At 37.4% G+C, this 12,341-nt stretch overlaps 1 protein-coding gene across 1 annotated transcript; it reads right to left on the bottom strand.

The window, feature by feature from the left end:
- Positions 1–212: 212 nt before the first annotated feature.
- LOC127427274 (homeobox protein SIX2-like) lies at positions 213–2,504 on the bottom strand. Its single transcript, XM_051674771.1, has 2 exons — positions 1,588–2,504; positions 213–734 (listed from the first exon to the last, which is right to left on the bottom strand). Exons 1-2 carry the CDS (start codon positions 2,145–2,147, stop codon positions 428–430), a joined length of 867 nt encoding a protein of 288 aa, XP_051530731.1. The 5' UTR covers positions 2,148–2,504; the 3' UTR covers positions 213–427.
- Positions 2,505–12,341: the final 9,837 nt, after the last annotated feature.

Below are 12,341 nucleotides of genomic sequence, written 5' to 3'. Positions count from 1 at the left end.
TTTTATTGCAGTAATGATCCAGTGGCGATTCAGTTAAAAAAATGAAAGATTTTCCCCCGCTATCGATTATTATATTGACAAATAAAGTTCTGTACTCCACAGTGACCTGTGAATTAAACAAAACGCACATTTTGTTCAATTGCAAGGACACAACACATTTATACTTCCTTAAATATACATTTTATTAGTTCTTTAGCTAGACATATCAAAAACTATCCTTTGATTATAATGAATTGTGACAGTCATTTTCGATGGAAACTTCATTCTTTACAAAGGTTAGATACAATCGGACGTTTCCCGACATCTGGAAGTTTGTTTGTTTTTTGGCTAATGTCCTCTAAACTTGAATATTAAAATGTCTGGTATATGATAACGATAGCTCGCTAGTTATTTGTGGGTAAAAGTCAAAGATCATGAGTTTCACTTGTTATGATCCGAGTTCCACCAGGCTTGCCGTCATGGGGTTGAGAAGGCCGTCGTGCATGGAGAAGTGGTGGTGAGTGTCTGAGCCGTTAACGGGGATGATGGAGGCGCTGGGGCCGGGTGGGGGCGCAAAGCTGTGTAGGGGTGGCAGACCTGAACTTGAGGGCATCAGGATGGCTGGGCTCATGGAAGGGTGATCCGGGGTCGCCGCGGGAGATTTGTCTTCCTCTGAACTTTCACATAGAGATTTATTTTCGTTCACGTGAGAGGTCAATGGGTTGTGGTTGTTTGGATTTGCGCTCTCGTTTTCCCTGTTGGTGGAGATCATTCAGCTTCATTAGCAGGCCAGCAAACATCAACTCAACAACAACCAACTCTTGCAGATTCAAACAGCTTGACCGTGCATAACCAGATGTGAATAACAGAGTAGAGTGCTTTTATATTTCATCATTAAGAGTCCTATTATTTTAGCATCATATATTATCAATGCTATTTCGATTTTTATAAACGTAATTTGGGCTATATTTAGAAACTATATTTTTTATAGCTAGAACAATTATATTTATTATGATGATCATCATCATCGTCATCATAATGATAAGTTCTCCTTTAGCCCTCCCTTAGTTCTCCTTTTGATTCTTTTATAGACTTTTTGGAGATTTTTATTTCGAAAACGATTATTTGAGGTTTATTATTATTATTATTATTATTATTATTATTATTATTATTATTATTATTATTATTATTATTTTCAATTAGGTACACATAATATTTAAACACATATCTGTATTATATATTTATAATTTTGCGTGGTAAAAACTGACTTTGGCATTATACACGGAGTAAAAAAGACAAAACATCTTGCATCAGTTGCGATAGCATTGATGTCATTAAATTCTAAACAAATGTGCTTAGTGAGATTTTTAGAGCCTAATTTATTAAAACCATAACAGATTCCAATTGTTTGAAAATAATTATGACACATTGGTTGATTTCGTGTCTTTACTAATCTTTCCTTGTGATTTACACTCAAGAGCACTAAATGAATAAAATTATTCACACATTTCAGAAAAGACCCGAATTATTTTGGTGGTCAGTACTGCACTGTTTTACATAAAGATATATTTTTTCATTACTATTATTACGTTTTAAAGGCGTTCCTACCTTTCCTTGGCCTCTGCGGCACGGTCCCTCTGCCTCCTGTTCTTGAACCAGTTGCTGACCTGCGTCGTGGTGAGGCCCGTTGCCTCGGCCAGTTCTCTCTTATCTCTTGGAGAAGGGTAGGGGTTGTGAGTGTACCACTCTTTAAGAACACACCGGCTCTTCTCTTTAAAACAATAACTCGTCTCCTCTCCATCCCAGATGGTGCGAGGTAGAGGGAACTTCCTGCGCACGCGGTATTTTCCCACGGCTCCCAGTGGTCGACCACGCAGCTTCTCCGCTTCGATGTAGTGCGCTTTCAGCCAGAGCTGTTGCAGTTTAGGGTGGTTATGCAGAGAAAACTGGTGGCTCTCTAAAACTTTGTAGAGCTCTCTGAAGTTGCCACGGTGAAAAGCAACCACGGCTTTGGCTTTCAAAACACTCTCGTTTTTGTGGAGGTGCTCACAAGCAGGTAAAGACCACAAGAAGCGCCCGAGACGTTCGATACTCCCACCTTGCTGAAGGACCTCACAGACACAGGCAACCTGTTCTTGGGTAAATCCAAAGACTGGTGGCATGGACATAGTTGAGGGTAACAGGGTGCCTGATGTGCTGCACCACGTATCCGGTTTTAAGTCCTTAAATCGGTATGGAGACTCCGGCAATAAAGCTTTCCCAACTGAAGAATTTCAGTAGGCTACTTGATGTATATTTTACATGAAAAAAGGCTTTTTAATCAGTCCAAAGCATAAAAAAGTTAACAGTCGCAAAACAAAATCCAAACTTACACTCTGATTCTGTGTTTTGCATTGCTCGATTACATGAGCTCCACTTTTATGGCGCGCTTATCATTTCCTTCTTGTCTGACGCGCTCTAGTCGTGCATTAGATTCTTTCCACGACTTTTCGCTATCAGCCCGCCCTCCGGTTATCATATCTTTTACACATTCGCTGGTGTGTAAGGACGGTTAGCGCATCCTCATGGGGAGTCATACGGGCAAGTGTGGGCAGAAGTTGTGTTGCAGAAACTGACCCTGCCTCTTGGAGGTAGAGTGGCACTTGGATGTCATGCACCTCGGGGGAAGGAGTGCGCGCGATATCCAAAACAGACACTAGTGTAGGCTATAGTAATTACAAAACAAGGGGAAGTGAATTGATAGCATTTATTTATTTATTTATTTATTTATATTTATTTATTTATTTATTTTTTGCAAATAGTTTTATTATTAAGGTTAGTTGAAAACTAGTGTCTGAAATGTACTTTAAACAGTTTCACCTAATTCGTTTTTTTTTAACTAACACAAAATAAGCATCAGATTAAAAAAATATATTTTTTTTTATTATTAAAGATTTTGGAAGTGAGAGCGAGACAAAAATAGAAAATCATTTAAATATTTCTTAAAGATGGTCGTGTAGAAGTGATGAATGGAGGGCACCAGAGATTTGTTGGATTGATGTTTGTGAAGAGAAGTCTCTGGTGTCGTGTGTCTGACGAGTTATTTTGGAATGCAACACGACTCCAGCGTACTTTTTCATATGGACATTGTAATTCTAGCATTTGGTGCTAGAGGGACACATCTATTTACCAAATTCGTTTTATGGAGAGCTAATATTGCCAGCTCTCATAGAGTCATGAACATAATTTAATGTGGGTTGGATCTAATGAAAGTGAAACAGATTATTTTAGGAAGATAACTTAAAGGTTGCTTTCTAAATACCATCCTAACTGGTTTTAAAATATTTTGCTATACAAAATGCAGGATATTAATATGAAACTAATGTGGGCTACAAACTTATTTATTTTTTAAGAAAAATGTCAGAAGGTTCATGAAAAAATGCCAAAGACTCACCATTAACCATACCTCACATGTATCTTTATGTATTGTGATATTCTCTTATATTTCACCTCAGCTAAATATGCAGAAAATATTAAAATACTATACAAAAGTAGCCATTGGTACTTTCTAAACTGAAAATGTATTACCATAATAGCCTATTTAGAAACTGTGGTCACGTAAATCCCCCAAGTACCTTTACATTTGCATTGCAGATTTCACGTGTTTGCATTGTGTGATATTGTAAATTTTTTTACATTTCTTTTTGTAAAAAGTCCACACCCATGTCTACAGCCTGCCAACACACATCCTCTCTCTCTCTCTCTCTCTCTCTCTCTCTCTCTCTCTCTCTCTCTCTCTCTCTATCGATCTATCTCACACATGTACACACCACAAATACAAGCACACACACAGACGTAAAGGGATGAGTTTTCAGTAAAAGGACCTGATTGATTATACATGGCTGGGATCATTTTCCAGGGAAAGGGGAGGAGGTGTCCAAGCAGCCCTTAGCCAGTCTGAGACCTCCTGAGGGCAGCCACAGCAAAGTGGGTCGATGGTGGAAGTTCAGTGAGTGTGTTCAGCTTGCAGTGGGATAGAGGGAGCCAGTTTTAGTCCATTCTGAAAGCCATTCTTTATTCAGGGGAGTTGCTCCACGCTAGCTCTGCTGTGTCATTCTAAACCCTGCATCAGAGACAGTGAGCCGGGCTTGGCTGCTGTCTGGGGCTCCAGCCTCTGACCTTGATGATGGAAGAGTGAGCTGTGGATGAAGTGATGATGGGAACAAGGGTTTTGCCAGCTCATCTTAAAGAACTATGCTTACTCTTTAAAGTGACTACGCTGACTCTAATTTATTTTAAAACCCACATGATTTTGCTTTCTTCCATGGAACACAATTAGGAGACAAAAGGTCTCGGTCAACTTTCATTTGCATTGTTTGGAAAAAAAGAACAAGAAAAAAGATGCAATGACAGTGAATGGTGACTGAGGCTGTCAGTCCCAATCATTATGCCTAACATCTTCTTTTGTGTTCCGTGGTCCACCAACTTAATCACAATGGAAATCAACATGTTGCTTCCAAAAGTTCATGTACCCTGAAATCAACCCTGTTAAGGCGAATTACTGACAAGCACCATACCCCAACAGAAATCTTTGCATCAATTTAAGCTTGAATGCATTTTCCTCTAGCACTACTAAGCGACCTCCAAGACATGGGTTGTGGTCCCATAGAAACCATGAAGTCATTGTTCATATAAACAGTGGTGAGCGCGATTCGGATGTTGCATTTCTGCTCTAAAATAAAATGTTTACTCCACTGACGGTTAGGTTTAGGGTTGGTGTTTGGGTTAGGGGTACAGTTAATAAGATGCCTTCCTGTTGACTGTATTAAATCATTTACAACTAAAAATACAACTTGCTTTGGGCACCACTTTGTGGACAGCTCACATGTGCCCATATGTTCAACAAAACCTGCAGCTTCGCCACTGGGGGCTTTATGGTCAGACCGATTTCAGCAGCAAAACTTTCAACCTACTGTTGCTGTATTCACAGTGCATTCTGTCTGATTCCATGGAAGAAAAAAAAAATGGATTTGGGAAATATGAGGTTGAGTAAATTATGACAGAATTTCATTTTTTGTTAAAATAACCCTTTAATGAACGAATCACCATGCAATCATTAATCTTCAAAGTTAAACCTATCACTTCATATCACTTTTCAGTTTGTTTTGCTATTGCAATGACACCAGTTGCTTCCCTAAATTATTGGCCTACAGTTTATTTAGCAGTGTTAGGTGTTATCTGATTGAAAAGTAATTAGTTACTGTAATCTACTGTAATGAATTTTTAGGTCAAAAACTAGTATAAAGAATTACATTTGAAATTCTTGTAATCAGTTTACAGTTACTTCCTTTCAGTTAAGTTCTTTGTTTTAAATCCCCTATGGTACGCATTATGATACCACTGGGTAAAAATGTTTGTACAGTTTTTTTTTTTTTTTCTGCTTAAAATGGAGCACTGAAACATAATCAATATAAACGTTATAAGTATTTTTAATTAAGAAGAATTCTGTATTTTGTTGCCACAAGGCAACATTGTAGCATAATGAAACAAATTTGAAACAATATGTAATATGAAATCACTGCTTTGCAGTAATGAGGAATGCCAGGCTGTGCACATCCTTTTTGTCAGTATACCAATATAATTATCTTCATAATACATCATATTTATAATACAATAATACATGAAATGTATAGATTTGGAAAAATAAAAAAAAATAAAAAGGCATAATTCTTTGTTATAGTTCCAAAATATTCTGATAATTCTAACTCCGTTCCTTATAAATGCACTGTACCATTACCTAATACCTAATACTGTCTAATGCCTAGTGTGATTCCATTATGGTACAATGTTGCCACAGGGCAACATGCACATTTTCAAAGTTTTCTATCACACATCTATGTATAACTTATATAAAATTATTCAAAATATATCTTTACTTATCAATAAATATGGATCAGTTTTTTATCTTGATGAAAAATGACAAAAAATTCAGGAAGGTTCACTTTTCATAATGGAAAATATGGCACAGCTGTACCTGTACACACCTGCTGAAAGAGCAGTCAAATTGGCTGCAAACGGATCATATGACCGGTTTTTGCATTTCTGTTACTTAGTAAAGGGTCATCCCATCTTTATTAAGAAATGACTCATGAATTGGGTGTTTTATTTTATAACAGCAAGCCAAATTTGGTCATGTTGCCTGGAGGCGACACCATACAGGTTACAGTACTATAGACTTGGGTTACACATATTTCTAAATAATAATTTTGTAGAATACATTTAACACATGAATTATGTTCATATGTAAGTCTGTTTATGTTTCTGTGATAGCTGAAAGGTGTGTATAAACGTAAAGACATTTTGAATTCGTAAAGCGGAAAAACAAACTTTTCTGTATAATGTTTTAGAGAAATAATCAGTGATTATCATCTGAAATTAATTACTTTTTTAGTACTTGCCCAGCACTGATATTCACTTTAGTGACTATCCTGATATATTAAGCTAATAAAAGTATGTAAATAAAAGTCATTATTGCCATGTGAAACTGGTCTTTGACACACCCTTGCAAACTTTCTTTGGAGCATCTCTTTGTGAGAGTTATCTGATAAATCAGCACTGTGTACGCTAAAAGCATTTTCCACTGTGGGACCTGGCATCCTAGTTAATGCACTTCACCACCTGCACCAAGAGAGGAAGAATGGGCAATCCAAGCAGCTCTCTGCGCACACCTGCACCTGTCTAATGTTTCACGGGACATGAGTGAAGGAGGGGTCTGCTAATCTGCCCACGCGGCTGGGCAGCGTTCATTTTTACTGGAGGCCCGTTGCAGACCATGCAGTGGCCTAAACCTTTTTCTTTCTTCAAATCAAGGCAGTTGTGTAGGGAGCAATGGGCAGAGACACCCAATACCCAGCAATCACACTGTCCTCCACTTACAGCGTACACTCTAAATGATTAATGAAGCTGTCTCACCTTCCCTCTCAGGAGGGATGCGAAACCTGAGAGCGACAGGAGAGGCTGCCGTTTATGTGTATGTGTGCATTTGCATGAGCGAGAACACTAAGCAAAGACGTGTAGGGCCGTCAGTCCATAGCGTAAGTTTCATCTTCGAAATCTAGTCATTGACACAGAGAGAATTCACAGTGTACTAGTGACACTTTTGTAGCAGGCGATAACTTGCTAGAAGGAACAATTTAACAGTCATTTGTCTGCGTTCATGTCTATTGATAGTTTGAAAGCTATAAGCACATATTTCCCCACCACGTGCATCATTTCAGATTTTAACACAGAGAATGCAGCATTCTAAGATGCTAAATCATGTCAGTGCCTGTTCTCTCTTCCTCTTTCTCTCTCTCTCTCACTCTCCTTCTCTTGTCCTACTGTGTGTTGCCCCCCTGGGTGATCAAGTTTCAGCCCTCTGTCCTCCTGGCAGGCCGAGGGATTAAATGTTCATGCATAGGGAAGTGACACCATCAGTGTCTGGGTAGGAGCATGCTTCTCAGACTGTAATCAAAGCACTATCTTTCATTCTCCCTCTCTTTCTGTCTCTCTATCTTATTTACTTACACTTATATACATATTCTCATTGTCTCATATCATTTTTAAATAACTTCTTGATCTTTGAAAGATTATTGGCAATCATATCTGATAAATAAATACATCTGTCATCAAAACTTGCTTCATAATAGTGTTTCTACTAAGTGATATAATTACCAGCATGAATCTATTTGCTAATCCCTTACCAATTAGTTATGTTGTTATAATGTGTAATGTGTTGAAGCACCTGTGACATATAAATCTAACTTTGTCACAGATCTTATTAACAGCTGATCCTCTGCATTCCCAAGTGTTTTATTGGGTATGTTAGCTTATAGCAGATGAGTGGACTGGTCAGGAAGAGACTCCCCTAATGTTTCTTATACATTTGAGGAATGTCCCTTATGTGTTATATACAGTAGAGGGGCTAGAGCGGAACAGTACCCGCCCACTTTTTCAGCACCACTTTTTTTTTCACAGTTGTGTAATTCTTCACAAAAAATTCTGCTGTTAAACACAGTGTATTTTTTTTTTTTAAGACAATGAAATAACGTGAACTGATGGCTTCAATAGACGCATAGCCTATACCATCGATTACCAACCTCAGAGTTCACAATAGGTCTGTCTTTAAAGGTTTATAAGTCATTGTTAAATATCAATTCCCCTATGGAAAAACATAATGGGATTTCTACTTCTAGAACCCAACTGTTGTGCACTATTGTACTGTAAATATTCTTGACCAGTAAATTGAACAATGTACAAGCCCTAATGGGTGTCTCTGTCAAGTGTTCTGTAATTTGTGTTAGATTTATATGCCTGAAAAATTCAGTTACAATGATACTGTCAATATGTGTACAGTTGTGCAAGAATACATAGTGTAAGAATGGTGTATGATTGTCATCATTCCACTATTATTCCATCAGATTATTGAAGCAATTGATCTTTTGCATACAGTGATTAAAGGAAACACATTTCAGAACCACAAATCCAAAGTTTGTTTTCTGAATGGTTTAATATTTCAAAAGAGTAGGATTTTATTAGGATTTTAATTCTAAATTATAATCAATAATTGTTGCAAAATACAAAACAAACGATTGTTTTGTGTGTTTGAAATGCACTCTATGGATCCTATTACCACTCATTTAAATTTTTTTTACCTAAGAGGGGACATTTAATGCAAATACATTTGCATGGTTCAACTCATGGGCCATGGTTGTGTTAGTTTGTGTGTTTAACACAAATAAAGGGTCTGCTGTTTTACAAACATCTTTCCTTCACACATTCGCACATTATTCTGCAAAGAATCCACCTCCCCCACCAGTTCTGACAACACACCAGTCCTAAAAACACACAAGCACTGGTGACAAGAGATAAATCATATACACACTACACTAGACTCACTAAACAGATACATTTACATACATGTGTGCATACGTATAGGTACATACAGACATACAAGGATAAGTCCAGACAGAAGGGAGGGGAGATTAATTTGTTTTCTGAAAGTTTTAATATTTCAAAAGAGCAGCCAGTGCCCAAAATCAACAAACTGTTACCATACAGTCTGTGTTTTAATGAAGCTGTCTAGAAAACATGCACACCAACCTGACTCATAGAATAAAATGGAAAAATGTAATGTGGAAGTTTACACCAATAGACCATTGAGGGCCAGTCCAATCAAGCATCATTCTTGAGTGTAATCTGATTACAAAATAATTAGTTACTGTAATCTAATTACTTTCTAATGTCAATAAAACAGTATTACGCATTATCATTTAAATTCTAAAGATTATAGCTTTAACTAATAATTATAACTAAAGATTGTAGTTACTGACTCACTTAAGGTTTCCACTTTTAAGTAAATTACTTAGGTCTTCATTGAGAATACATTTATAATACATTTATAACATGAATTATGTTCATATGTATCTGTTTGTGTTCTGTAACAGCTGAAGGGACTACAACAGTGAACAAGGAGTAAATATAGACATTATTTTGAATTCATTTAGTAGAAAAGCAAAAACCTTTCGTAATCCATTTAGAGTGAAGTTTGAAAAGTTTGAAAACCTAGTTTTCAGTTTCCTAACAACAACGTTTTCCAAAGTATGCAGTAATGGCGAGTGTTTTCTGAATGCTTCGTTTTTAGATGGAGGAAAATGCTGTTCTAGTGTGGATGAGAGATGTAAATGTGCAAAATCTATGTGTTTTCAAGCAAAAAATGATTAGTGTGGATATGGCCTTAAACAGTAATGCAGTAAAGTAGTTATGAATGTGATAATTGTTTTCTATAAATCCTTAAAGTAATCAGATTACAATTTTTTAGAAGTAATTCCTAATTTGTTGTGGATTACTATTTTGAGTAACTTCAGCCTATTCAAACCCAAGAGGACACTGACTGCAGCCTATTTGCGTTACACTTGTTCTTGTTTGCACTCTCAAAAACTTCTGCTTGTTCTGGTGTTATGAAGAGTGTTCTGCAAACATTTTGTAACCATTTACTGTGCCAGTGAAACCATACAATCGCTACAATGTGGAAAACATTCTGACTATATACTCGTCTTCTGCTTGCCAGAGACTGAAAGCAGATCTTGGGACTCGGGGACAGGAATCAGTCCAGTTGACTGGGTCATCTGACCTGTAAAAACAGCTGTCCTATTCGCAAGCCCCTTTCCCCATGCCAAACGAGGGGCCAGCCCGTTTAACCATGAAGTTATGGGAGCAATTTGAGGAATAAGCAGAAGGAGGCTTAAGGTGGATACTGGGGAAGCCTGTACATGACACTTTTCTTGCTATCTGACCTTTCCACTGTGACACTTTAACTGCTAATTCAAATACCTATGGCATTTGCGAGGCTGCAACCATGCACACATCAGCTTCGTCAAACTTTCTCATGTGGGTTTATAAATCAACAGCATGGGCCTTTTTTTGGAGTCTGTCAGTGTGGACTGAGTGTAAAGCCCTTCGTGTGTAAGATTAGGTCTGCATGCGATGCATGTCAGTGTGCGTGTATGTTTGAAGTTTCCCGTGTCTAAACAAGGTTGTAAGGCCCGTGCTGATAGATCTAAATGTGCGCTAATGATAAAGTGTTAATTGAGGGTTGGGTTGCTATTGACACTCTAACCCTGTGCTATTCCCAGTAGGCCAATGGCAGGATTTGACACTGTGTTTCGGGCAATGCATGTATGCACAGTATATTAGTGTGCTTGTTTGTGTGTGTGTCAACACTGTCTCATGACAACTTTGTTCTAAATGGGAAAATGGTAAGATATCATGCAACTTGGCTCATACAAAGGCACAACTTATTCCCATGAAGACCAACCAAACAACAAAGATGATTTCGGAATTGATACAATACAGGCATCAAATTTTAGCTAGAAAGGTAACGTCACTCAAGAAATTTGGTTACTCATTCCATATTTATTTATGACTTACTGTATCTGTCATGTCCTGTAATATGCTTCCCGGATGTTTTCTTTCTTCTGTGCTACACAAAATTTATTTTTTTGGGTCGGGGGTTAGACTTTAGGGTTAATTTATGTTTAGATTTGGGTTAGGGGTTAAACTTAGGAGAAATCATAAGAATGCTCATTCTTACTTCTGTGATACATAATTTTCCTATTCAAATTATGGTTAGGTTTAAGGTTTGGGTAAGGGCTTAGGGTTTTTGTATAGTTTTAGGTTTGGATTAGGAATCATAATAACATTGTTTGCTGGTTTGTTAATTTTTTCTCTATGGGAGTAAAAGTTGTAGACTACATTCTTACATCTTTGCTCACTGTCACTGCCTGCCACCGAATTACCTCTTTAGTCTCTCTGGTTTCCCTTATAATAAAACATTAGATTATCACATGAGAGCAATGACGTAAACTAACAAAATGACTTTCATTAGGATTTGAATTCTAAATTGTAATCAGTCATTGTTGCAAATTACAAAACAAATTATTGTTTTGTGTGTCTATGTATTCTATTACCACTCATTTGATTATTTTTTATTTTTTTTACCCAAGATGGGAATTTTAATGCAAGTGCATTTGCATGGTTCAACTCATTGGCCATGATTGTGTTTGTTTGTTTAACACAAATAAAGGATCTGTTGTTTTACAAACATCTTTTCCTTCACATGCACATTGTTCTGCGAAGAATCCACCTACCCCACCAGTTCTGACATTCAAGCCCTAAAAACACAAAAGCTTTGATGACAAGTGATAAATCATATACACACTACACTAGACTCACGAAACAGATACATTTACATACTGTATATACATGCATACATACAGGTACATACAAATATACAAGGAAGAAGGGATGGAGGGGAGATTAATTTTGAGAGGCAGTCAAGTGATCAGCTTTCAATATCATACATAATGCCATAACTGAAATGTTTATTTTAATCCCATGCTTTTTGCATAGAGGTACACACTTGCTCAGCCATATAAACTCATACATCAATATGCACACAAAGCAGGTATTTTTGGCCCAGTCTGTTGGACTGAAATGAGCCCTCTGTGATTCACTGGAAGAGTTTGGGGTGTATAGGTTTACAGTGCATGCCGCAGGCACATCCTCTCACTAATGTTACAATGCAATGTTATACCACCCTTGTTCAGATCCAGAAAATGACACTTCCCTTAAGGGCATGCACATCAACTTACAGGCTCCACACACCCCACATAAACCAACTTAATTTGGCTAAAACATAGTCCATGACTGTGCAAAGCTTGCTCAGGTAACATATGTCTCTCTCCCACTGTAGCAACAATGCATAACCCTCCGAGAAAGACTGTATAAAACTGTAAGCACTAACATCACATTAACTCGCAATTGTGGGTTGCAGGTCTGTTCTG

This window comes from Myxocyprinus asiaticus, chromosome 36 (assembly GCF_019703515.2).
Source record: "Myxocyprinus asiaticus isolate MX2 ecotype Aquarium Trade chromosome 36, UBuf_Myxa_2, whole genome shotgun sequence".
Classification (NCBI taxonomy): Eukaryota; Metazoa; Chordata; class Actinopteri; order Cypriniformes; family Catostomidae; genus Myxocyprinus; species Myxocyprinus asiaticus.
This window is presented reverse-complemented; position numbering and strand designations above follow the sequence as displayed.

Coding starts and splice junctions, on each gene's coding strand:
- LOC127427274 (XM_051674771.1), bottom strand. CDS start 2,147: ATGTCCATGCCACCAGTCTTTGGATTTACCCAAGAACAGGTTGCCTGT. Junction 735..1,587: donor GCCGCAGAGGCCAAGGAAAG/GTAGGAACGCCT, acceptor CTCCACCAACAG/GGAAAACGAGAGCGCAAATC.